The sequence below is a fragment of the Rhineura floridana genome, chromosome 2 (assembly GCF_030035675.1).
Source record: "Rhineura floridana isolate rRhiFlo1 chromosome 2, rRhiFlo1.hap2, whole genome shotgun sequence".
In the NCBI taxonomy this organism is placed as follows: domain Eukaryota; kingdom Metazoa; phylum Chordata; class Lepidosauria; order Squamata; family Rhineuridae; genus Rhineura; species Rhineura floridana.
This window is the reverse complement of record NC_084481.1, coordinates 44,928,253-44,956,078: the sequence shown is the minus strand read 5'-3', so window position 1 is coordinate 44,956,078 and position 27,826 is coordinate 44,928,253. Positions and strand designations below refer to the sequence as shown.

The 27,826-nt window shown below is 43.4% G+C and overlaps 1 protein-coding gene across 3 annotated transcripts in view; it reads left to right on the top strand.

The window, feature by feature from the left end:
- GAD1 (glutamate decarboxylase 1) overlaps positions 1-27,826 on the top strand; it is a 68,949-nt gene that overhangs the window by 12,504 nt on the left and 28,619 nt on the right. For 2 of the 3 annotated variants that reach the window (XM_061608522.1, XM_061608524.1), the window contains 4 exons: positions 1,742-1,900; positions 6,745-6,987; positions 13,442-13,532; positions 27,355-27,467. In XM_061608522.1, the coding sequence (XP_061464506.1) occupies positions 1,742-1,900; positions 6,745-6,987; positions 13,442-13,532; positions 27,355-27,467 (606 nt within the window). Of the gene's footprint in view, positions 1-1,304; positions 1,901-6,744; positions 6,988-13,441; positions 13,533-27,354; positions 27,468-27,826 lie in introns of those variants that run through there. The other variant, XM_061608523.1, reaches the window with a different exon arrangement.

Sequence of the window (27,826 nt, the reverse complement as noted above, 5' to 3'; positions counted from 1 at the left end):
TTTTCTATCTACAATGTATTTCTATAAATAAAGTAGCTTTTCTTGTTTTAGTAAGTCTCAGTGGTGCTGATGCAAGGTAAAAGCCTGCTTTCTTAGGCAAACACATGCACATGCTGGCACACTCACATTTCAACATCTGCTGTTACTCTGCTGCTGTGATGTTGCTTTAAACAAAATTAAGCACACAAATTACACACAGCGCAACAGTAAGATCTTCTTCCGAGGCCGTTCTCAAAGTCCCGACCCCCTACAGAGGTGCCATAAAGGGCTGCTAAGGGCAGGGCCTTCTCCGTGGTGGCACACCATTAGCAGAACCACTCCCCACAGAGATGTTAACTTGGTCCCACTTCGATGTAATTTTGGTGCCATATGAAGACCGTTTGTATTTTCTGGCCTTTTGCTTTATTTTTAAATCAATTTCATCTTCCCTGCATGATTGCACGCTGCTTTCATATATTTTAATGTTGATGTGGGTTTTTTTAATGTATTTAATAGTTTTTATTCCTGTAATCCGCCCTCACAATTTTTGTCATAAAATGGGGTAATCATAATAAGGGACTATGGCTGCAAACCTAATCCCATTTTCCTGGGAGTAAGTTCCATTGAATTAAATGGCACTTCCTTTTGAGGAGACGTGGTTAGGATCACAGCCTAATTCTATGCACAACTACTTGGGGGTAAGTCTTATTGAGCTCAATGGGACCTACTTCTGAGTAGATATGCATAGGACTGCACGGTAAGTTTTCATTCTTAGGCATCCAGAGCGGCTTACTTCCAACTAAACCTATAGAATTCCTCTGTAAATTTTCTCCCCGAAATCCAATGCGAATCTGAATCTTCTTTCCCAGACAGGAGGCAGAGTAAACTGATTGAAAAGGAGAAGTGCGGGAGCCTCGCCGTGCTTGAGAGCTCTTAGAATTCCGGCTTGGGGAGGAGCAAGAGGATATGCACTCTGCACATGCTCTCACACCCACTCTTTTTTATCATTGTGCCCTGCTGTGTATTCCAGGGCTGCCCACAAAGCCAGGGAGGCTTAAAAGTAGCTGCAGGGGAGGCGAGGAAGGGAATATCTTCCAGGGTTTGCTGTTTTGGAGGGGACTGTTGTTTCTGCTGGCATTCCAAAAACAAAGTCTCTCTTTTTTTTGTCGTCGTCCCCCCCCCCCCGTCAGAGGCCCCGGTCTCAGTTTCAGCAGCCTGAACTCTCGCTGCCTGCTCTAGTCTGAGGCCCATAAAACTTCGTCGTTGGGACGGGGGTAGTGGGACGGGGGTAGTGGGGCGGGGCTGCTTGCCGTCATGCCGTTGATTTGTCCCGATCGCCCTCTTTTTGGTGGCTCTGAGTAGTACTGGCGTGGAATCTGTCCGACCGACTTGCTAAGGATTTGCCACTGCCCTAAATGAGGAAAATGCGCGAGCTCGTTGCTCCCTCCCCCCTTCTTGTCCTTGCCTGACTGGCTTTTTGCACCCGATATCCTTTGAGCACTCCCTCCTCTGGGCCATTGGCCTTCCCCCATAAATACTCTCCCTCCCTGACCCCTGAGGGGAAATCCGCCAGAACCAGCCCCACTATGGAAACGGCGGTGGGCTCTTAGCAGGAACCAGGCTGGGGAAGGGGGGCGCGCGCGTTGGGCTGTGTTGATTCGCCCCCTTGTTGGCATTCCTCCCCCCCCCCCCGTTGCTTGAAAGATGCTGGGAAGCGAGATCGAGCCGCCTCTGACCTGTCCGCCTTGCCCTGACGCTGTAGGGTTCTTGCAAAGGAACAACAGCCTGGAAGAGAAAAGCCGGCTGGTGAGCGCGCTCAAGGAAAGGCAATCTTCCAAGAACCTGCTGGCCTGCGGGAACAGCGAGAAGGAAGCCCGGTTCCGGCGGACCGAGACCGACTTCTCCAACCTCTACGCCAGGGGTAAATAAAATCCTGCCGCTCCTCCTTCTTCCCAGGGGCCCCCTTCCTTTCTGAAAAGAAACCGCCGGCCCTCCGGAGCTTTCCCTACAAGGAAAGGGGGGAAGAGAGATAGGAAGTTGTGGCAGCGGCTCTCCGGGGTTCCCAGCCCGCCCTGGAGACGCCACCCTGCTTGCACTTGGGGTCTTTGCACGCCGAGCAGATGCCCTACCGCTCAGCGATGGCCCTTCCCCAATATTTAGAGGGAGCAGGGGAAGAGGGAGAGAGGTGACTACCAGGATGGAGGTTTAAAGGCTGCCATCCTAAACCCACTTAGGTGGGAGTAAGCCTACTGAATTCAATAGGACAATTCTGAGCGGACATGGTTGCGCTTGTGCCGTTGGAAAACTATGCAGAGTGGAGAAAGAAAGTGTCCCACACACACACACACTTTTTCCTGCTACTTAATCTTGGGGTCATCCAATGAAGCTGGATTGGCAGGAGAATCATCAAGACTGGCAAAGGGAAGTCCTTCTCCAATCCAAATAGAACAATGCACTGGTGAGAATCACAGCTGCAAGCTCTGGTGATGGCCACTGGCTGAGGCTGCAACCCCAACCGTGGCTATTTAAGAAGTACTCTCAGGTAAGCAGGGTTAGGATGGCAGCTTTAGAGTGTGATAAGCACGAGATTACTGGGCAAAGTTCATGGAGGATTTGTTTATCAATGGGTGTTAGCCACCATACCTAAGTGAAGCTTCCATGCGCAGAGGCAGTAACAGCAGTTGTTTGGAAGGGTACACAATTGGGACTGTTGCCTTCATGCTTTGCTTTTATGGGCTTCCCTGGAGGCATCTGACTGGCCACAGCCCTGCTGGATAAAGGATGGAAAGCTAGATGGACTTCAATTCTGATCTGGCAGGGCTCTTAGCTAGCAGCCCCCACTAAGCTCAGGTGTGAGGATAGGCCTGTGGTCACTCAGTAGAAAGTGAAGGAAAATGCACTCTGCTTGCAAGCAGAGGCATTTTCTTACTTTGTCAGGGCTTTCAGGAATTGAGCCCTGCATGCTAGTGGTGCACCTGAAGGTTTGGTGAAGGAGAGCTCCTACGGAGCAACTTTCATTCATCAAGGGCTGGAGGAGGCCTTTTGAGCCTCTGCCTCCAGTCTGTTTCTCTTGTCCACTTGGTTGGAGTGCTAGGGACTTATAAAGGGCCAACCTTCTCTACCCTATAGATGGGCACTTCTCCTTCAATCCGTGGACTCCTGCCTGCTGCTCTTCCCATGCTGTTGACATGATGAGGTAGCCTAGCAGGCACTCCCTTCCTCCTGTCCAGGGGAAAGTGGCCATGAGAGTCTCAGCTCTGGTTCTATGGACCCCAGTGCTGCAGGATCTGACTCAGCAAGCTCCTGCCTGCCAGCCTCAAGTTAGGGGTCTCCAGCCTCAGGCTCAGAGCCATGAACCTAATCCAGTGCCTCATCTGGTGACACTGTAGCCTCTGACTCAATCTGTTCAGCAGGCAATATACTCTCAGTGGCCAAAAAGCTGCTGTCTGCTGTAACCATGCACATGCGCACTCTGTTCATGCTCAAAGACACTTCTCTTTCAATCATCTTAGTTTGTTGTAGCAAAACAGAAAGGAACCTCAAGGCACCCTAAAGACTAATAGATTTGTCATGGCACAAGGTTTTGGGAACTGCAGCCCCACCTCAGACACAAGAAATAATATCTTCAGTCTGTTCTTGAGTATGAAAGGAAATATTGAAAACAGTGGAGCCAGAGTTCCACAAGAACAGCACTCTGTGTCTCTGTCTAACTATCCTGACTGGATTCCTGTGTCTTTAATAACTTTGTAACATGCAGAAATTCAGCAAGTGGCTTCATCATCCTTTCTCCCCTCCCCCAGTGTATAATATATAATCTGAGAGACTGAATACAACACTCCGTGCCTCTGACCAAGTAGCCTCTGGTTAGACCATGAAATCTTACGCCGTGGTAAATCTGTTCGTTTTTAAGGCACTATGTTAAGATGTTATTTTGCATTGTTCTTCGTGTAGTTGGAGCAGAGCCCCAGGTCATTTATTTTGATAAGTAAATTTGTATCTTACTCTTCCTCCCAAAGGGAGCCCAAAAGCCATATAAAGCAGATAGTGGGTGCATGTGTTTTGGGCTCATGCCACACTTTTTTCAGTGAAACATTCCATTGAAAACAGAAGCATTAAATCGGAGGTTGCCAACCACTTTTTAATAGTGGGCACATTTCAAATTTTGAGAGAGTGCTGAGTGTGGCAGTAACAAAATGGCTGCCATGGGGGGCAAGGCAAAATACAACATGGCTGCCATGGGGGGAGGGAAACATAACACAAAATTAAAAAGAGTACTGTTATGGTGAAACTTTTCCCATAATTGTATTTCCATACTTGAAAAGGCTTAACCTGTATAATTTCTGCCTGCTATATAGTTGTTAAAGGCACAAGAACCCTGTCCCCCCCCATGCCAACCCTAAATCAAAGCTTAGGCTTCCATCCTGTACTCACTTACTTGACAGTAAGTTCCATTAAATACAAAGAGATTTACTTTTGTAGACCTATATACCATTGTACTGTAAGTTAACTATACAGTGAATTCTTAAAGAGTCCCTGGTCTTTAGCAAGAGACATACCTAAGCCTCTCTGCAAAGTTTTCACAGTTGCCTTTTAGGGGGAGGGGGGATTCTATAACATCCACCCACACTTATTGTGTAGTAGTATTTTCAGAAAATAACTTGTAGGGACTACCTGACCTCCGACGAACCCACCACAGGGAAGATTCATCCTGGTTGCTAAGGAAAAAGGAAGGGCAAGCTATAGAGAGTCAGGACCAGAAAAGTAAGAAAAAGTAGGAAAAGTACACTAAAGGGGAGAGGAAAACAGCAGCTGTTTAGGACGCCAGGGATTCATTTTGCCTGGTGTCCAAACAACCCATTTATCAATCACAGCTCAGACTTTAATTATTGACTAAGAATACTGATGGCAAGGGCAGCCAGACTGCCTCATTTCACAGAAATCAGAAGGGTACCTGTACATTTTGCTTTATAACATTCTTTTTAGGAGGGCTATAGGCTTGTTTCTTTTTTTAAAAGAAAGCTCAGAGTCTGGGGCCCTGCCCATCGACACCAATGAAGGCCTCCTTGGGTGCTGCATTGGTGGATCCTGCATTAAATGGAGGACAAGTGCATTCACTGAGAGGCTGATGGGCAGAACAGTTGTCAGCAATCTGTACAGGCAAGGTCCAGGATCTGGTTTCTATCTCTTTTAACTACTGGAAGAATGTCTGCTGGAATGGATCACTATAGCAGGCACTTTTTAGAGCTGCCTCTAGGAAGGAAAGTTGCTGTTTGGAGCCCAGGATGACACTGATGCACAAGAAATCTGGGGGAGAACTGAGATGGGTTTTTATCCCTCCTGTGACAGGATTCTTCTTGCTATAATCACTTTGCAACAGGAAGAAGGCCAGTAGGCAAACCCTTCTCTCTCTTAATGCTCTCTCCACTTGCTGCTACTGGTGGCGGACCTGGGATAGGCTTGCCAAATGATTTTCAGCCAGGGAACTGGTGCCTTCAGCAGCTATGTGACAAGCACGCTCCTTGCATGCCAAAGGTTCTAAGCTGAATCCGCAGCATCAGAAATACTCCAGTCAATGTCCACAATATTGCCACTAGCTGTACTGCAGAGTAGCAAAAGCCACCTTAGTGAACTTTGGGTGTCCGTTCTAACCCCACGCAGACCCAACCCACCTGTTCAAGTTGAACCATATTCCGACAAGCTGGACCCAGTGGTCTGACTTTAAAGCTAACTTTCTATGTTCTCTAGACACAGTAATGAGCAAAGCTTCATTTCATGAAGTTTTTACCTGCCTTCCATCAGTGAAAGGTACAGGAGTCCTGCCAGGGGAAAAAAAAACTGGTAACCTTATGGGTAGGTAGGGCTAGAGTCTGGGTTAAAGTAATCCAGACAGTAACTCCCACATTCTGGTTTTGCACTCATAAGTACTAATATGAATCAGAATTCTCCTCTTTCTTCCAACAAGCCTTTTAAGTAGAGGCCTTGTCCCAGTCTGCATCTATATTGGAATTGTTTTTAAGATGTTTTAAAGGGTTTTTAAAAAAGATTTTCTTAAAGACATTTTGTTTTTAAGATGTTTTATAGAAGTTTTCAGTGTTTTATCATTTGTTTGCTGTCCTAGGCTCCTCCTGGAAGGAAGGGTGGGATTATTTCCTTATTTATGTTATTCAGTTTATATCCTGCCCTTCCTCTCAGAAGGGGCCCAGGGAAGCAAGAAGGAATATAAACTTAATAATAAATAAATACAATCTCCACATCTCTCCCCAGCATGCAGCGCAAAGATGGAAAAATGCCATCCATTTACCCTCTTAGCCACCCTGTTCTTGAGCATCAAAGGTGTGGAGGCATAACTAATCCATGTTTACTAGGGGTCTTACGTATACACATTGGGTAATGGTGGTGCTAGTAGCAGCTCTTCTGGATTAATTAATGTGAAGCAAAAGAGAGCCAGTGCAGTGAAGCATTTTTAGTGTTGAGCTGGGGAGACCCAGGTTCAAAGCCACACTTGGTCAAAAGTTTGGTGTGTGATTTCTGGCCAGTCACTCACTTTCTCAGCATAACCTTTCTCACAGGGTTGTTGAGAAGATAACAGAGGAATGGGGTGGGATTCTGTGCTCCTTGGAGAAAAGCCAGGATATAAAATGTACTGTCAATAAACCTGTGCTTAAGAGTAACCTGGCAACAGAGGATGAAGTGCGTGGAAGGAGCCTGCAAATTCTCTTGCTGCCTTCCCTAACAGGGTTGGTTTTTTATTGGTTCCTTCCTCAGATTTGCTGCCAGCCAAGAATGGTGAGGAGCAGACTGTGCAGTTCCTTCTGGAGGTGGTGGACATTCTCCTGGCATATGTGAGGAAGACCTTTGACAGGTCCACCAAGGTCCTGGACTTCCACCACCCACACCAGCTCTTGGAAGGCATGGAAGGCTTCAACCTTGAGCTCTCTGACAACCCCGAGTCACTTGAGCAGATCCTGGTGGACTGCAGGGACACACTCAAATATGGAGTCAGGACAGGTGAGAGGATGCCCTGAGGGTTTGTACAAAAGAAGGGGGGCGGAGATGCTGCAAGGGCCTTTCCCAGGCTCTGGTCAGAAGGCAGACAATTTGCAGCACCCTGGCTGAAGCCAAGCAGGTTTGGGTCTGACCACTGCCTGGATGGGAGACTACTTGGGAACCACATGTATACCACCTTGAGTTCCATCATGGAAGAAATGCCATATCTAAATAATGTAATAATAAATAAAAGAATCTCTGCTGGCCTGGTCCTGGAGTGTATGTTTGAAGCTGCGAGGGCATAGAACAAGCTATCCAATGCTTACCTGGGCATAGTTTCTTCTTGATGTCCATGTGCACATAGAGTCAATCATTCACTCTCACTGAAAACATATATACCCTGGTCTTCAGCCAGAAAATCTCCCAGAGCTCTTTACAAATCAATTAAAAAACCCTAATCCCTACCCTCAGCTTGCAACCTAGAAAGACATGACAGAAAAGGAAAACAGGGTGGAGAGGGGAGAGAGAAGTAAGTGAACTCTTCACAACTAAACTCCCAACTCTTTGTGTCTCTGTTTAACACATATTCTGCACAAGTATAGAAATCCTTCTTCCTGGCAGCTCAAGTCTTCATTTCTGGGTGCTATGAGACATCTATTTGGGCAGGACTTTGTGGGTATAAACAGGACTGAACTGCAATGTATTTGAAGATAATTTGCTGTGATTATTTTTTCTGTATACCTCTTAAGAACTATGGCTGGAATCCTATGCATACTGAATATGCCCCATTGAACATAGTGGTGCGAACCATTGAGTAAACATGCTTAGGGTTATGCTGTGTAGCAGTATTGTCAACACGGATCAAACAATTCCTTTTTTTGTTTATAAGTTGTGGTGTTGGTATACAAAACCAAATACACAGACCATTTAACAGTTTATCATGATAGTCACTCACAGAGCCATCCTAAGTATGTTTACTGAGGAGTAAAGTAAGTTCCACAGAAAGTTTCTGTATTCACTTAGGATTATACCCTCAGAGTGTAGAATCAATGAGCTTTGGCCTAGGTGTTCCTAAGGTGGGAATAGCTAACCTGTTGGCCTTCCAGAAGTTCTTGGACCACAACTCTCATCACCCCTGATTATTGGCTCTGCTGGCTGGGGCTGATGGAAGTCAGAGTGTAACAAGTTCTGGAGGGCCATAGGTTTCCCGCCCTTTTCCTAAAGAACACTCACATGTGATCTGGAATGGAGGGGGTCAGTTGAGCCCCTCAGATCTCCTAAAGAGGACATCTGCAAACCAGTCATGCCTTACAGCGTTAAGGGAAAGGGATATTTCTCACTGCAGTTGCCAGCTAATTGGACCTGAGAACTAACTTGCCCTCACCCAGCTTTGGTAATAAATTAGATTCTGGGTTTGGAAACAAAATTAGTCTGCTGAAGCTCCCCAAAATAAAATTATCTGGTGCCCAGGTTTAGTCTTTCTGGCACTTCAGTTTGACCACCTCTCAGATACTTTATAAGGATGGACAGACTTGAGGCTTGCAAAATTCACTTCGTTTTACATGAACCCTGAGGACCACTATCCAGAGCAAACTGCAAAACAGTGACTCATCCAGGCCACAATGTACTCTCAGAAGTAAGGAACAAAGGGCCTCTGAGTATATACTCAGCGGTGAAATTTGTGATCACCACCAGAACCAAACTGATAAACCCTTTCACACAAACAGTTCACTCCTGGTTCTCCTCCCCCCCAAGTATTATTTTTAAGAAGGGGCAAAGCAAGCATTTTCATTGTTGCAATTGGACCATTCACAGAAGCCCTTGCCATCCGATCTACTGTAAATCACAAAGATTTATTGGTAGATCCCTCCCAATTTACTTTCCGTACACTTGTGCTGCACAAGAGAGGAGACAATGCTACTAGGAGGGACAAAGGTCTTTCTTGACCTGGGCTAAAGGAATCATCTTCATATCTCTCATATTTCCAAAAAGAAAAGAACAGCTGCCTTATACTTTCATACTGAGTGCAAGTTTAATTTTGACGTCATTCCTGCTGGTTTCAGTGACGCATATTCTCAACAAATATGTTTTAAGCTTGGTGTGCTAGTTCAGCCTTTCCCAACCTTTGTGTCCCCAGATGTTGCTGGACTATAGTTCCCTGCATTCCAGACCAGTGGGCATGCTGGCTGGGGCTGATGGGAGTTGGAGTCCAACAACATCTGGGAACTCAAAAGTTGGGAAAGGCTGTGCTAGTTTGCTAGTAAAGAGAGAGCTGGTCTGGGTCATGCTGATGCTTCTGAAAGCATGTGGCCTCACAGCAGCTGTGATTCTAGGCACACTTTCCTAAGCACAATTCCCACTGAACTCAGACGGACTTGCTTCTGAGAGGATCAGTATAGCAGATGAGGCAAGTCTCCCCACATTTCTCACCACATATGGCTATTTTCCAGGAGCACCTACCTCTGTGGATATATTATGAAGTGTATAAAAAGTAGTGACAGTATATCCAAGAGCAGGCTTTTGAATTTGGCTATGGATTTAGCTCCCTGTCCGTCCCCCTGCCTGCCAGACACTGAAATCTGCCTGCCATGGCAATCCAGTTTTCAAGCCAACACATACAGGATCAGACTGCCAGCCTGTGCTTTGTGTGCATGCTGCCCGAAGCACCCCTCCCTCCCTTTCGAAGTGACTCTTGCCTTATTGCCCACATTAGGCAGGCTGTTGGCAGTTCCGTTGGTCACTCAAATGGGCGTTTTGCAGTGTTGGGTGTAGGCAGACCAGACATGCACATTTGAAAAGTCGTAATCTCTTTCACTTGATGAAATGCAAGCCTCCTGTATCTCGAGGGAACAATATCATTAGGTAAATGAGGGCATAAATGACATGGAATTTGCAGTTTTTCTTCTTTATGTTCCCAAGACATTTAATGCCAAAAGGCAAAGAAAGGAAGGGGGGATTTGGAATCTTAGAATCATTGAACGCTTGCAGCCCTACTGATAGCTCCTCAAGCAAGAGGAGTATCCTGTTTCCAAATCATTTCTGAGTAAGATATTGAATGTAATTTCCAACATAACCTCCCCATTTATTTGTGAGTTTTCTCAGACCAATTTGTGTTTAAGTTTCAAGAAAGGTGTGTGTGTGTGTGCGTGCCTGAAATGCTTTAAATCTATAATGCTAGAAATCTATACTACTGATAAAAGCTCTGACCATAGCCTTGGTGTCCTTCAAACTCTTCACGAACCCCAGCAATAAAGGGCATAGTCCTCCTCGTATTCTGCAGAACTGGGGTTGTGACAGAGGGTTGCCAAGTGTGCCCATTCCATAAGGCACTCATTCAACTGACCGGCAGCATGTGGTACGCTTGGAAGTAATTTTCACTCAAGTCTGATTGGTGATCAGCCAAGCAGGCGAGAGAAGTAGGCAGAAGTAGGCAGATCCACTCAGCTTACTTAAGCCATTGCTTGATTTATTTGATTCTACGAACTATGGCGGCACTTCCTAGTACGTGGCACATTTTCCCCATTTTACTCTTTGCCCCATCTGGATAATCATGCAGGTTAAACCTAATTATGGAATTTGCAAATTAACAACAATTGCCAGTTATTTCCATCATAGGCTCCCAAAGACATCTGATTGGTCAATGCTGAAAGCAAAATGTTGAATTAGCCAATAGGATGCCTACCAGATGCTGTTGGCCTACAACTCTCATCATTTATACCCCAGTTCTTCCATCATGGAATCCAAGGTGGCATATATGTGGTTCTCAAGAAGTCTCTCCATGCACTGATCGTACACAGACCTGATTAGCTTCAGCAAGGTGGTCATAATCTCTTGTGCCTTCAGACCATGCCCTGGGTATTATGGCTTATGGGGTTACGTGTAAACTGAGGACATGCTGCAATGATAGCAGAGCATGCCAGCATTGCTATGCTAAACTCAGCCACTGTCACCACATATGATGTCACTCAGCTCTGAAACAGAACATCATATGAGACATCTAATTTATCTGTAATTTTGAAGGATTTACCAGACACCATTGAATCATCTGATAGTGGGGTGCTAAAATGAGAATACAATATAGCATATTGAAATGGATCTGTCCATTGCCTTACACAGAATGCTGCTGTAGCTAGATTGGCATATCACATTCTCCATGCTGTTACTACTTTAAGATCTGGGTATTCGCAGCTGAGCAGATAAAGAGTAATGTAGTCTCATACTATAGAGAAAGATACTTATTCAAGCTTTACTTTACTTCCAAGCAAGAAGATTCCACAGTCTCCCCCCTCCACAGCTTGTCCCCATTGCAGATGGAAAGTGTTTCCTAATATTTAAGCTAAAATAAATACTTCTGTAATTTAAAATCATTCATTATTGTCGTTTCTGTCAAGGTAGGGCTCAAGGAGAGAGCATGATCTTTTAAAAAAATGCATGGTCCACTACTTTCACATTTATAGAGCAAACCAATGTATGTTTACTCAGAATCAATCCCCGCTCTATTCAATGGAGTTTATTCCTAGGGAAGTGTACATAAAGTTGCAGCCTTTACAATCCTTTAATGTAGGGATGGCTAACATGTGTGGCCCTCCAGGTGTTGTTGGACTCCAGTTTCCTTCAGCCCCTGCCAGCATGGCCAATAGTTAGAAGGTAATGGGAGCTGTAGTCCAAGAACATCTGGAGGGCCACATGTTCAAATAGAAACCTTGATGTTTTGTCACAGATACTGAAAAGGCTTTTCCTTCATGCACAAGAGCTTTGTGAAGCAAGGCTCCTAAAATACTTTAACCCACAACAAGCACTTACAACTGTAGGACAAATCAGGTGTGATTAACTTAGTCTAGCAGATTTCAGTAGGAGTTACGGATTGAATTCAACATAATCCTACTCAAAGTAGACCTATCAAAATTAATGAACCTGTTAGTCATGTCTGTTAACTTCAGTGGGTTACTATGAGTAGACTAACGTTGAATACCACCTTATATGTGACTAACTTTAGTCAGATCGAGACCTCATGTTTTGCATTTGTAAAAGGATGTTTAAAAAAGAAGATAGATAGAGGCTGCCTTCTGTCTCCTCCAAAGAGGAGTTTGACCAGACTGCTTCCCATAATGACTGTGTTTTTGCAGGCTTCAATCAAGCATGCCTGACACCCTCAGCTCAAAGATCAGATTTAGAGCCAGGTGACTGCTAGACTTGTGGGGAGAGGAGCGCTAGGCTCAGAGTATGCCCATTAGGGGCTTTTTACCCAACCATCCACTCAAACTCTTGAAACAAGTAGCATAATAAATTCATATGGCATGAATAAAAACAGATTTACATATCCAGAAATACAGATTTATCATCTTATATAGTAGGGATAAATTGTGCATACAAATTGTGCATGAAAGTTGAGAAACGGAATACAAGTGCAATAAAAAACAAGGTGTTCAGAAGCTGAATATAGGGAGGGGGTACCAAGGATGCTCCTCACCTGGGAGGAGGGGTGCCATTTGGTTTAAGCCCTGGCAGGACTGTGCCAAATGCCATTCTGACTGCAGCTAATCCAATGGACTAGAAGGGTCAGGATGGGTGGTACAGCAGCAAATCTTCCAACATCTGGCCAACAATTCTAGTTCCTAACTGACAGCAGAAGGTTGTCATTATTTTCCATAAGAAAGGGGTTGGCACTCATTTAAACAGCTACTATAAATATGCAATCAGCTACCCTAAATGTGAGTTCTCAAAGTCTTGTTTTTGTAACAGGATGCTGCACTGAAAGATGCTACAATATGTGCCTGCTATACTTTTGACTGCTTCAATAATAATGGAAGATACAGTCCAAACATTCCTAGATCTGTAGTCTAAATAAAGCATGGGACATCCCAGAACTTCTTCTACCTCTTTGTGATTCATTGTCTATGGGGCCAACTATAGTGCAATCCTATATATGTGTAATCCTATACATGCCAAGTCAGAAGTACTTCCCATTGAATTCAGTGGGGCTTATTCCAGCTAAGCGAGGATAGGACTGCAGCCTTAATGAAGAGCGGAGGGGAAGAAGTACCTTCCATATAATGAGCAACCTAATTCACATAGCCATCCGTATTTATTGTAGCTTCTTTTTAATGCACATAAATTGCTAATGCATTCTAGACTCACAAATTCCTCTGCATGGATAAATGCATGGAATTAGCTACTGTGTTCCTTCTCCTACCTACCTAAATTATAGACTTATTTCCTAGTTGTTTGTTATTGCTCCATGCAACTAGGAAATAAGTCTATAATTTAGAATCTTTAGTTTGAGGAAAGTTATTTATTTATTATTTAATTTGTATTCTGCCCTTCCTCCCAGGAGGAGCCCATAAATAACTTTATGCATCAGATCTTGTATAATCAGATTTTTGGGCAACTGGTAAAACAATATGAAACCTCAGAGAAATAGAAGCAATGTAGATATTTACATGTTTCCTTAAGCTGATGCCATTCATTTTTCTAGGTCACCCTCGCTTTTTCAACCAGCTTTCTACAGGGCTTGATATCATTGGCTTAGCTGGGGAATGGCTGACATCTACTGCTAATACAAACATGTAAGCACCTTCCTACTTTTCTCTCTACTATATGTGCCAGAGGTCAAAGCCTGGGCTAGATCCAAGTTTGAGGGGTCCTTGGGCAAAGTGTCTCTGTGGACCCTCCATTAGTGGCCCCTGATGAGCTTGTCTGGAGGCAGATGTGGGCAGCAGTGTTCCAAGCAGAGCCAAGTGGATGGGCCTGTCTGCCATTTTAATTTCCCATAATGTTCCAGAGCGATGTTACATCAGGGGCATAGTGAGGACATTAAATGGTGGTTAGTGCCAGTCTGAGAGAGGTGAGTAATAAAATGGGGGCTCAAGGCAGGTAATTTTGGTAGGCCCTGCCGTGGTGCTGGAGCCCTCACAACCCCCAAAGGATACTGAGCTCTGATATGAACCCCGATCAAAGCATTATATTGCTTTATATTTCTTTAACTGAGTTTTGAAAAGTTACTGTATGTCTCACCATATGTAGATTATACGAGATATATTGCAGATGCCTTTTAAAGTGCAGTGAAGAACTAGCTTACAAGGCTAGGTTTTAGGCCTGGTTTTGGCACTGAAACAGCCTTGGTCGCCCTGTATGATGACCTTTGTCGGGAGAGGGACAGAGGGAGTGTGACTCTGTTGATTCTCCTTGATCTCTCAGCGGTGTTTGATACCATCGACCATGGTATCCTTCTGGGGAGACTCGCGGAGTTGGGAGTTGGAGGCACTGCTTGGCAGTGGTTCCGCTCCTACTTGGTAGATCGTCACCAGAAGGTAGTACTTGGGAAACATTGCTCGACTCCTTGGACTCTCCATTGTGGAGTCCCTCAGGGGTCGGTTTTGTCCCCCATGCTTTTTAACATCTACATGCAGCCTCTGGGTGCCGTCATCAGGAGTTTTGGAGTGCGTTGCCACCAGTACGCTGATGACACGCAGCTCTATTTCTCCTTTTCATCTTCTACAGGTGAGTCTGTGGATGTGCTGAATCACTGCCTGACCGCGATAATGGACTGGATGAGAGCTAATAAACTGAGACTCAATCCAGACAAGACTGAGACACTGTTGGTGAATGCCTTCCCTGCCCAGATGGTGGATGCTTACCCTGTTCTAGATGGGGTTACACTCCCCTTGAAGGAACAGGTTCGTAGTCTTGGGGTTCTTTTCGATCCTTCCTTGTCTCTGGAGGCGCAAGTGGCCACGGTGGCAAGGAATGCATTCTACCACCTTCGGTTGGTAGCCCAGCTACGCCCCTATCTGGACAGGGATGACCTCGCCTCAGTTGCTCATGCTCTGGTAACTTCTAGGTTGGATTACTGTAATGCGCTCTACGTAGGGCTGCCCTTGAAGACAGTTCAGAAGCTTCAGCTAGTGCAAAACGCAGCAGCCAGACTGCTGACGAGGACCAGCCGGTCAGCGCATATAACACCTGTTCTGGCCCGTTTGCACTGGCTACCTATTTGCTTCTGAGTCAGATTCAAGGTGCTGGTTTTGACCTATAAAGCCTTACACGGCGTGGGACCGCAGTATCTTGTGGAACGCCTCTCCCGCTATGAACCGACCCGGTCACTTCGCTCAGCGTCTAAGGCCCTCCTCCGGGTACCAACCCATCGGGAAGCCCGGAGGACAGTTACTCGATCTAGGGCCTTTTCTGTAGTGGCCCCCGAATTGTGGAATAGCCTCCCCGAAGAAATACGCCTGGCGCCGACGCTTCTATCTTTTCGGCGCCAGGTTAAGACCTGGCTATGCTCCCAGGCATTTTAATGCGTTTAATGTTACAATTTTAAATCTCTTTGTTTCAGTTTATTTATTGTGATATTTTGTATTTCTGTACTTTTAATCTTTTGTACACCGCCCAGAGAGCTATTCGCTATGGGCGGTTTAAAAATGAAATAAAATAAAATAAATAAATAAATAAATAAATACTGAGAGCTGTAAGAAAGTGTTTCCAGCCGCCACCCGGGATTCCATCCAGGTTCCCTCTGAATTCTGAGCCTTGCATGTATTTATTTATTTATTTAGTTTAATTTATATACCGCCCTAAGCCCGAAGGCTCTCTGGGTGGTGTACAAAAAGATAAAAACAAGCACAATATATAAATACAATAAATACAATAAATAATAAAAAACAAACAAACAAACAATAACGAACCAAACAACATCCAAAATATGGAAATGCTGTTTAAAATACACTTTAAAATGCCTGGGAGTATAAAAAGGTTTTCACCTGGCGCCGAAAAGATAGTAGCGTCGGCGCCAGGCGCACCTCATCAGGGAAACTGTTCCACAGTTCGGGGGCCACTACTGAAAAGGCCCTGGTTCTAGTCATCACCCTCCGAGCCTCTCGATGGGATGGTACTCGGAGGAGGGCCTTAGATGTTGAGCGTAGTGTACGGGTAGGCTCATACTGGGAGAGGCGTTCCACCAGGTATTGCGGTCCCATGCCGTGTAGGGCTTTATAGGTCAAAACCAGCACTTTGAATCTAGCCCGAAAACAAATAGGAAGCCAGTGCAGACGGGCCAGAACAGGTGTTATATGAGCGGACCTTCTGGTCCGCGTCAACAATCTGGCCGCTGCATTCTGGACTAGCTGTAGTTTCCGAACAGTCTTCAAGGGCAGCCCCACGTAGAGCGCGTTGCAGTAGTCCAATCTAGAAGTTACCAGAGCATGAACAACTGAAGCGAGGTCGTCACTGTCCAGATAGGGACGTAGCTGGGAAGTAGAGCACCAGCGCACTCATGGAGCTGCCCAAAAGGATGTTCCCATTCATATGAATAGAGGAACCAGATCTGCATGCATTTTTCCTTGACACAGGCCACATATGCAAGAACTCTTTGTGTGCATTACATAGGAGACTGTATGAGGCAAGCCTCTGCATATATTTACCCTTTAAAAGAAAAAAGAATGAATGCTAGGAACACTTAAGGCCAATTCACATAACCCAGTTCAGCATGTGTCACTGTCAACCTTGCCAGCGTTGACTTCTGTCCACTTTCACCAATGCTAAGCTTTTCACACGCATGAACTCTGGCAAGTTGAATACAACATATACTGAGTCAGCTGGAAGAAGTAATCTCATAGACTTCCATGTGTGAAAATGACCTGGTGAATTGACCTTTATTTCTGATGGAAGTTGTGATTTTAAGGATTCCAGAGTCACTCTATGCAAAATGTGTAGACAAATGAGAGGACAGAATTCCCACAGTACTGAAAGGCTGAAATTGTTAGTTTACAACAGCAGTGGGCTTTCAAAATGTTGTCTGTGTGAACCTCCATAAGGTAAAAACAAATGGTTAGAACAGGGGTGGGAAACCTCTGGCCCCTCAGATATTGTTGGACTACAGCTCCCATCATCTGGTCATGCTCTATTGGCTGGGGCTGATGGGAGCTTGAATCCAACAAATCTGGAGGGCACCATGTTCACTGTCTCTGGTATAGAGCATCACTTATGTGTACCAAAAACAGACAAATTGAGTAGCCTAGCTCTGCTTGTTCCCTCACCTTGGATTTGGACTCTGCTCCTAGTGGACCAAAGGATAATTAAGGGTATGTAGATAGATTAATTAGGCGTTTAACTTCTGTGGCACAGTGGCACCCAGGACGTACTGAGAAAATTAAGGGAGTTGTGGGGTCATGTTGTCCCATGGTATGGATTAATGTATGGGAGATGACTGGTGGGGGTGGTAAAGGAGAGAGTAGATAATAGAACCAGTTAGCAGTTAAATATCCGGAAGACATAGATGATGCATCCAGTGAATTGCTAAAACTATTTGTCTTCACAAAAAATGCAGAGGAGGGGAAAAACTGCTTTCAGTGCACACATTAGGAAGAGTAGCATAAGCTCTCCAGCGGCTGCTAATCCACACCTTGGGAGATTATCAGGGAAGAGCTGATTTATCTTCTCCACCCCTATAAATTGCTCATGGTTCCTTAGATAGGCTCATTTCACATATTAAGAATGAGAACCAGCTGTTTAAATGAATACAGAACCTACACACATTAGTATGTACCTGCACCAGGCCAAGTACTCAAAGTTCACTTCTGTCTTTGCAACTGTCCTATGTATATTCCATGTTATTCTTTTGGGTTAAGATTTCTGTTTGGAATTCCCCTGTTTGAAGTCTTGGAGTCAGAAAGCATGCTAACTGCAATCTTGAATCTAGTTTGGCTTTTTTAAAGGATAACCAGAATATCTGGAGGATTCACACTTTCACATTTGTTGTATTAAAGGCAGGGATAAAATCGAGTTACAATCAAAGCCTTCTACTGAAACTGATGTAAAAATATAAAGCATTGGGCTCAGTGGGGACAGCACTGGGTTTTAATATTTTGTTTTAATCGCCTGTACAAGCAGTTTGAAAGAGGCCCTTCACTGATGCAGAATGGATTAAGAACCATAAAATGGAATGATAATATACTCATATAAAGTATTAATCTTGGAGTCATGCTTTAAAACAGTGCAAAAGAGGACTTGTGGCAGGGGGAGGAGGGGGTTACATCTGTAGCCAGTATTAGATTCCATACTTTTATGAAATGCCATTTTCTGTATTGACACAAGATTTAAAAAGAAGTTACACTGGAGTTCAAGGTGATTGTTGGTATCAGTCTGAGACTAAAATGGCCACTTTTTCCTTTCCTACAAAAGGGATAGAAAGCGGGTGTAAGACAAGGCTTGAGGCAGTATGAAATTGTGCATTGATTTGCAAGGGCTGTAGAAAGTGTGACATGATAGGACTCTAAATACACATCAGGGATCAAAAGGAAGGTTTCTATTTCAGAATGCTATTAGATGTGTGTGATGGCTGTATTCATAAACAGCTGAAAATCTCACCAGATGGAAAAGCAAGTTCATTGTAGGTAAGAAGACAACGCAAAATCAAGTTTTACCCACCAACTGAAAAGGGAGTTTCTGCCACGTGCACCATCTACTGATAATGCTCTGTTGAGCAGGGATGGTGCTTAGCCATGTGGATTGCCATATGGGTTCACGTAGTGAGGTTAGCAACAGAGAGACTTGCATATTGATTTGTCAAAAACTAGTCTAGGGGAAAAGTTGCCCTGTCATCAGCTTCAATATCACCAGGATATCATTTCTTGTGTCTTTGATTTTTCCATCCCATTCTGTTGTTCAAAGCTACAAAGCAATCTTTTAAAATTTCCATTAAAGTTATTTGTATTAAAAATATTCTAGAAAACATTATATATGCAGGGCAAATAATCTAGTCAAAGTTGATGATGATGATGATAATGGACTGCCTTCGATTCTGACTTATGGCGACCCTATGAATAGGGTTTTCATGCTAAGCAGTATTCAGAGGTGGTTTACCATTGCCTCCCTCTGAGGCTGAGAGGCAGTGACTGGCCCAAGGTCACCCAGTGAGCTTCATGGCTGTGTGGGGATTCAAACCCTGGTCCCCCAGGTCGTAGTCCAACACTTTAATCTAAGCACATCCATTACTCTTTGTTTGTTTGCTATCGCCTGCCCAATAACCAAGGTTCTCTGGCAATTTATAAGTAAAAAACCCACAATAATATACAAAAATATATCATAAGTGTGAACTCTAAAACACAACAAAACTAGCAACAGAATAAAACCAGGATAAAATCAGCAAAAGAGAATGACATCTGTACAAAGGCTACAAAAAGCACAAAACAATTTTAAAATTGAAAAACCTGACACCAAAAGTATCATACCTCAGGCATGGGGGGGGGATTCCACAACCACGAAGCCACCACTGAGAAAGCTCTCTCTCTAGTAGCCACCCCTCATTTGGTGGGAAAACTGAGAGAAAGGCCCCAGAAGATGGTATTAAGGTTCAGGTAAGTATATGTGAGAGGAGGCAACCCTTCAGGTAATCTGGCTTCCACCCTGTTTAGGGCTTTAAAGGTTAACACCAGCATGTTGAATTGGGCCTGGAAATGGACTGGAAGCCAGTGCAGATGGCAAAGTCCTGGCATAATACTTGGGTACAACCCCACATATAATGCATTGCAATGATCCAAAGTAGAGGTTACCAGAGCACAGATAACTGTAGCAAGGTTATTTATTTTATTTTATTTATTTTATTTTATTTATTTTATTTTATTTATATACCGCCCTAAGTCAAAAAGGTCCAGATAGAGTCCCAACTGGTATATCAACCTAATGGACCCACAAACTATGAACCTGGTCTTTTAGAGGGAGTGCAGCCCCTGCAAACCAGACTGAACACAACTCAGCTGGGCAGATGAATCACCTCTGGTTTGACTGGGTTGAGTCTTGTCTTATTGGGCCTAACCAATTATCGCACCCAGATACTGATTCAGAATACCTGCTGTCTCATCTGGATTTTATGAAAAGGAGAGATAGAGGTGGATGTCATCCACGTATTGGTGACACCTCAGACCACATCTCCTATAACCTCTCAAATGGTATCATACAGGTGTTAGAACAGCCCTGTGGAAGCCTGTAGCACTGGGGTTCCTAATATGGCACCTTTAGGCACCACAGTATCCTCAGGCACCACCCTTCTTGGCACTCACCAAGGCCGCTTCTCACTTGCTTTTGTTTGGCTGTGTTTAGGGTGTATTATTTTTTAATCTGTGTTTATTTGTTGTGGAGGAGTTCTGAGCATCACCAGTCTTTCTTCTGTGAAATGGGTATTGTGGTGAACATCAGAGTTCCTTAGATTTCCACATATGCCCCCAGGGCCGAAAATGTTGGGAATCCCTGCCTTAGCATGGCTGCCAAGGGATAGATCAATGATCCTTCAGTTCTACTTTCTACAACTGACCATCCAAGTAGGACTGTAACCACCACAATACAGTCCACTCCAGCATCTCAATGCAGGCAGCCTATCCTATCCAGCCTATTTCCAGAAGAAAATCATTCATTTATGAATGGAATGAACAAGGCTTTCAACAATGAAAAACAAATAGAAAAACAAGTGCAAGAAACAACCATATTTCTTGCATTCCCCCCCTGCACCTCTTATTTTTGCAGTCTGCTTGGGACTGCAAAACTGGATTAAGATTTCAAGCACCTGGCTGAACTCAGTAAATAGCTAAAGGACTGCTTGTGATTTGGTAGATCATAAGTTTGTGCAGGCTTACATCAGGAGACCAGCTTACCTTGCCAATGTATTTTTTTCCTCCAAAGTGATTTAATCTTGTGTTCTGTATCTCTCACCACAGAATGAATTAGGTTTCGAAGGCCAATTCACCTATATGGTGATAAAGCATAGCAATGGCTCACTGTATTCCCAGACGATGTGCAAGCAGGTGCTTCCCCACAACCCTCCCACGAAGCCCGATCATTTCTGTTGAGTTCACAGAGAACCTATATTCACTGCCAGTCAATCCACAGTAGTTTCAAGTTTAACTTTAAACCATACTGACAAAGAAAATATCAACCTGCTTTGAAACAAGCCCCCAAAGGATCATGAGAATTGTCCTATTCTTCCATTAAACATTAACAATTAAATGTATTTATTTATTTATTACATTTATACCCTGCCTTTCTTTTCGTGATAGAAACCCAAGGCAGCTTACATATGGTTTCCAGGTGGTCTCCCATCCAGGCACTCACCAGGGTGCTGACCTCATGTGCCTTCAGACAGTAGCCTGGGATATAAACTTTGGCAATTTGATGAATGTGAGAAATGGTTTCTTAGGCATTTAACCTTGTTGGCATTTCCTCCCTTCTGATGTGAGTGTGTGTTTGTATGGACATTTCCCACAAATATGGCCAGCCAAGGTCTAAGAATTCAGGACAAGCAAACATTGCTATGGATCTATAACAGTGTAAGTTGCTTGTGACTGCCCTAATGTATAGTGTTCAGGGATGTCATGGTCTTTTGGCCCAAAGAACCCAGGGTGCCCCACAGACACACATTCACCAAAAAAAACTGCTTAAGAATTATCACAATTGGTGCAAGCTGAAAAATGATACTGATGCAGTTAAGTAAAACTAAGTATTCAACTGGGGTATCTGAATGGATCTTTGTTGCACCTGTTGATCATCATAACAAAGGCCTTTTGAGAAGTCACTTTGGCAATTCCTTTTAAATCCTGTATGCATAGTTTCAAGATTAGGAGATATTCAGATATTCATTACAGATACTCCAACTCCAATCCAAAATGCACTTAAGCCAATGGAAGAACTCCTATTGCCTTCAGCAGACCTTGATATAGTCTCCCAACTTAATGACTCGAGCTATATAACTGTCTTTTTCTGGGCCCTGGCTGGCTGATGAATGGACATAAATGTACCATCATTGGAACATTTCATGTGTTGGATATTATATAGGTGGAGATTAGTTGAATTATTTTGATTGTGATCTACAAACTATGTAGGATATACCTAGTATATTGGCTACTTTAGTTGGTTTATGGATTGCTGTCATCTTCTGCATTTTCGCTCATCAATATATTATATACACATTCCAAACTTTTTGTGGCTCATGGTGATTGTGTATATACTTGATACAGAATACTCAAGAAAAGGAAGAAAATGCATCTAATAGAAAACTAAGTTTAATAAGGCTTTTTGTAAGGAACTTTCCAGCCAAAGGAATTTGGGTTCTCAGCACCAGAGACTTGATTAGGGTTTCTTTGGAATATGTTTTGAAAATCACAACTCAAAAACCCATTTAAAAATTCCAGATTCTATGTGAAGCATATTTCTATTCCATTTTTCTTCAGCACTTAAGAATACTTTTAGAATGTAACAAGATCCCAGAAACATTCTCTACTCATACTATGGAGACTATAGTGCTATTCCAGAAATGCTTTTCTGAAGAGGGCTGATCTGGCCAGAGTCACGTGTACCTTGGTCACATCCAGACTAAACAGCTGCAACATACTCATAAAGGGTTCCTTTGACAATTATTGAGAAATTGCAGCTGGTACAGAATGACGCAGTTAAGAGTTTTGACCAGGACCTGTTTTGGGGTCATATTATTCTGACACTGGACCTTCTTCATTGGCTCCCAGTCTATTTCCAAATCTAATCCAAGGTAATGATGTTGACGCCTAAAGCCCTAAACGGTTTGGAACATGGATGTCTAACGAACCGTCTCAGAGATGCAGGTTGTCAAAACTTAAAATGGTAGTTTCCCAAATAATTTAGATTTTAAAAAATAATCTTGACAGGCAATACTGTTTTGGATTAAACAAAAAAAAAAGCAGCCCATAACTTTATGGATGCTGGTACAGAAAGCTACCCTAAAGGCTACAGACTTGCCTATACACTCACACTTATGTCCTTGTTGGAAGTCTTGTTTTCTGTCCCACTACTTTGTCAGATATAGAAGATGGTTACATGAAATGGGGTCTTCTTGGTGGTAGCACTCTGTCTGTCAGTGGAACTCACTAACCCAGGAAGTTAACTTGGCACTCTCTTTGCTGGCTTTCAGATGCTATAACAAAACTGTACTCTTTTGCTATGCTTCTCTTCCATTTAAGTCTCACATTGCCCACTTCTATCATCTTTCATCTGCTGTCTTTTTAATTTGTCCTTTATTTTATTGATGTGTTGCTTTTATTGTTTTAGTGTATCAGTTATGATTGTGGGCTGTCTTGGAGGTCCTATATGTACAAGGAGAAAGGAAGAGTAGAAATATTTTAACTGATTGATTAATCATAAAATATTAAAGCAAGCACATCATTGTGAATACTCTGTGTATGCACAGCATTCTCCACAGCATGGAAGAGAACCACTTCTCTCTCTCTCTCTCTCTCTCTCTCCTCTCTCTCTCTCTTTTTTTTTTACTATGAGCACATGCTACAGAACAATTGCTCAGGGACCCCTGTTGCCTGTATGTGTGTTCAGAACAAGATAAACCCACACACATATATGCAGTGTACAGGCATCTATCCTTTATGTATTGAATTTATATCCCACCTTTCCTCCAAGGATCTCAAAGTAGCTCTCCTTCTCTCCATTTTATTCTCACAACAGCCCTGTGAGGTAGGTTAGACTGACAGTTGGTGACTAGCCCAAGGCATCAGTGAGCTTCATGGCTGAGTGTGGATTTGAACCCTGGTCTCCCAGGTGTTAGTCCAATGCCTTAACTGCTACTCCACATTGGCTGTACATTAATTTTGCAATGTATGAAGCCACCCTCATGTAGCAAGTGAAGGGGCTTTTTTGGAAGGAAGTGGGACAGAACTTCAGCTATCCTACATGGGGTGTTGTTTCAGCTGTTGAGGCACAGACTTCTGCTTGTACTGTCATGGGCTACATGGCAATTTGGAATTATCTATCTGGTGTCATCCACCGCAGGGGAAGAATTTTATTATGGCAATTAGCTGCACCTCTCTTTGGTTTTATTTCCAGTATTGAGGGGAGCGGGGGAGTGAAGAGTTTTGCCTGGAACTTTAATGAAGGGACAACTTTCCTCTTGATACCAATAGTAACTCTGCTTTAGACTTTTCTTAGTCCTCAAATAGAATAATACAGCCTGTTTTGAAATTTTAGTACCGTGTGTGTGTGTGGAATGCATGAATTAGACTATGTGGTGATCATTGCCAGCAATTAAATGGATAAAGCAACAGACTGTCTTCTTGTTATCTGTAATTGGTAATTAGAAAATCATCCTTTTGAATTACTCTTGACAGGTATTGATTCTGTGGTATTGTATAATTAGTTGTCCTTGGGGAGTATATGCAGAATAAATCACCATAAAGAATTGGTTTTGGTGTTTCTTAAAGCTCAAGTTCAATATTTCTAATTATCTTTGTGAGTAGCATTGTGATGTTTACCATTTTCATCGCTCTCTAGATCTGACACCCTGCGTTCTGCAGACAGGAATAAGACACTCTTTGAACTAAAAAGCTTTACAGTCTCACATTTTCTGGCACTGACCAGCAAGAGAGTTGTAATCGCTGTAACTAGGTGGGGTTATCAAAGAACAACCATTGTAACAAAACTAAGAAATTTATCTAATAAATTACATTTACTTACTCCAATAAATTATTTATAAATAAAAAGAAATAGCTAGATGGGGCAATCCAAACCCGCAACCAACTGTGCAGGGGGGATTTTAGATAGGGCACAGGTGTCCCTCTGCCCAGCCCTACCTACATGCACTAGCCTGTCTCGGTGGGACAACCCTGCCCCATTGCTCCTGCTGAAATGGCTAATGGGCAGAAATGTCTGCCAGCACAAGCTGCCAAATCAGGGTGGGGTAGAGGTGGACTGAGAACCTGAGCCAGCCCTCTTGCTATCATGTGGAGACAAAATCCCAGCCTCTCCACTGTGCCAGCATAAGAGTTGGTGTAGCAAAGAGACATTTCTTTCCTGCCCCCACCTGCCACCTGAGCAGCAGGGCTATGCATGTGACAGTGGCTGCACTGTTCATCGAGCCCTGTTGCTGCCAGCCAGATTTGGATTGCCCCCTAAGCTTTTTCTTTCTGTTGTTTGTTACACTCATATTGAACCTTTCCTTGAAAGAGCTCAAACTGGCAAACGTGGTATCCCCATTTTTATCCTCACAACAAGCTTGTGAGGTAGGTCACGCTGAGAGGTGCTGACTGGCTCAAAGTTACTCAGCTTGCATCAGAGTGGTTTGAGTCTCCCAAGCTAACCAACAGGGGTGAAAGGTGGTGTGTCATAGTGGCCCCTAGCTCAACCGTGCACCTGCCATTTATTTATTTTTAAAGCTTACGTCCTGCCTTTTGTCCTGGAACCCCAGTGCAGGTTACAACAGTAAAACACACACAAAAGCAGCCGATAGATATTTAAAACATAATACAGTTCAACAATTTTTAGAAAGCACTAACTTAACTACTCAGTCAGTTAACTACTCAGGCTCATTCCTTAACATTAAAGAGGCCTGAAGAAAGCAGCAGTCTTCAGTTGACACCTTAAAAAATGGGATGGTGCCAGGCAGCCTTTGGGGGAAGGGGAGTAAGTTTTATAACTCGGGTGCTCTTGCTGAGAAGGTCCTCTGGTGAGACACAAACCTCTAAGCTTCACTAAACAATGGAGTTGTTTGGAGATCCTCCCCAGCGGATCTCAAGTCATAGCCAGGACAAAATGAGGAAAGGCGCTCCCTCAGGTAACTAGGTCCTAAAGTTGTTCAGGGCTTTATATATCAACACCATATAAGATGCTCTTGGCTCCTGGATAAGGTCGTTTGGTTTCATGAGCCTCTCAGCTAGAGAACCCAAGGGGAACTGCAAGGGTGGAGCAGAGTGTGAGCGCAATAGTGTGCTTTGTTTGTCCAAAGACTGGAGGATATATCCCAGTAGCAATTTCTATTTTTTAAGGAGGAAGGAATTGCTGCAAAAGGTTGTTTCAGTTAGGGTTTCACCTTCTTACTTCTTATCTATAAACTGAGCAAAGCAAACATCCTGTCAAACAGCGACTAACTGATGTTGCCCTACAAGAGTTGTATAGTACAGCTTAGGGGCCTTGTCCACCCTCCACTCTGGTCACTGCATTTACCAAATTCCATTTCTAAGATCAGGATGCTTTATTTGAACTGGCTATCTTTTGCTAAATACAAGAAAGCTTTTTCTCCGGCTCACTGTTCTCAAAACTAGTACAGGGCTGACACTACAGTTCCTGCAAATAACAGGCACTGCCTTTGTAATAACAAAGAGGTGGAGTCAGCATCACATGTTCTTTTTAAATGTATTCTTCATCGGGGATGAGAGAAACGCTGATATATGCCATTACGCAGATCTTCCCAGGACGGTCTTCAGAGTCTCTCCATTTTATTGGAGGGCTCTAATTCCCTCAATACCCATACCATTTTAAAGACTTCTTCTCTTTATTTATGTGTTTACACTTTTCGGAGGCCAAATGCTTCTCCACTGTACCACTTAAGCAGGGAGCATATATCCTGTTAAAATACAATGGCAAATACAAGCAACGCTACTCTTCTCTCTGTATTCAATAATACATGACAGTTTTGCTGTTTGTTTTTCTCTTTCCATTTCCAAATGCTATGTGTTCCTCCAACTCTTAAGGGGAGGGGAGGGATCATGAATACAGTTAGTCCACTCAGCCAGGATACCCCATAATATCTTAGGTGTAGGAACAGTATATCTCACTACTGGTGCTGGACCAAGACAAGCAAGTGTGTGTGTAGCACTAAGGAAAACCCTGGGGCTCAACCAAATGCTTGCCTATTTTGAGTTTCTGGAGGGAATAGTGCTCGAAGAGAGAAATGTTCCTCCTCCCCAATCCTCACCTATTAGAATCTTCACTATTTCCATCCATGCCTGTTTGCCGCTGTTGTTCTCCTCAGAGTTCATTTTATCCAGCTGCATGATCCCAGCCCATCAGGGATCACATAGTGAATGTGCTGCTGTCATAACACTATGTAGCCAATCAAATATAACCTACTTGACAACATCCAAGATCAAATGAAGCCAATTAAGGCAATGCATCCCAACAATGGCATCTCTCAATTGCCAAGCATTTTCTTGAACACCCCACCACCAAATTGCCACTGTTGAAAATATTGATTTTAAAAATGCTCCTTCTAATTTCAGCCTTTAAAAATGACAATGACATGTTTTTACCACCTTGAAAGACTTTTGGTAGGATAAATACCAGGATTTCAATGTTTCAGGGTTCATGTTTCTTTTGGCAATCAGAACTCTTCTCCCTTTTCTTGCTTTTCTTAAAACAGACTGTTGCTAACTGACAGCACAATCCTATACATGTCTGCTCAGAAGTAAGAGACAATGAATTCAATGGGTCTTATTCCAGGTAAGTGGGTATAGGACTGCTGACCATCTCATAAGGGTTGTAAAATCACAAGCAACTTCAGAAGAATAAGCAGGAGAATATATTATTGTGAAACAATATTGGTATTTATTTATTTATTTTTCTTTTGTAAATGTATATTCACTTGTCCAGGTTTACATATGAAATCGCGCCTGTTTTTGTCCTCATGGAGCAAATAACACTTCAAAAAATGAGAGAGATTATTGGATGGTTGAATAAAGATGGAGATGGAATATTCTCACCTGGTAAGTTCCATTTTTGATACTTTGTCCAAAACAAAAATACAACCAGCAGCTGAATGTGTATGCTGTTAAGTGTATGCTATTACTTTGCTTAAGCATAGCAAGGATCCACCTTAAAAGCATCATTTACTATCATACTATCCACAAGTCCATTGTAAAGGATGGAGTATTAAAAAATAAACTGGATGCAGTTGTGACTGGGCTGAGCCAGCCCTACCATTAGGCGAGAATTGAGGAACCTGTGGCCATATGTTGTTGGACTTAAACTCCCATCAGCTCAGACCAATGACCATGCTGACTGAGAATAATGGGATATACAGTCCAGCATTAGGCAGAATGAGGAAGGATGGATGCTGGGAATT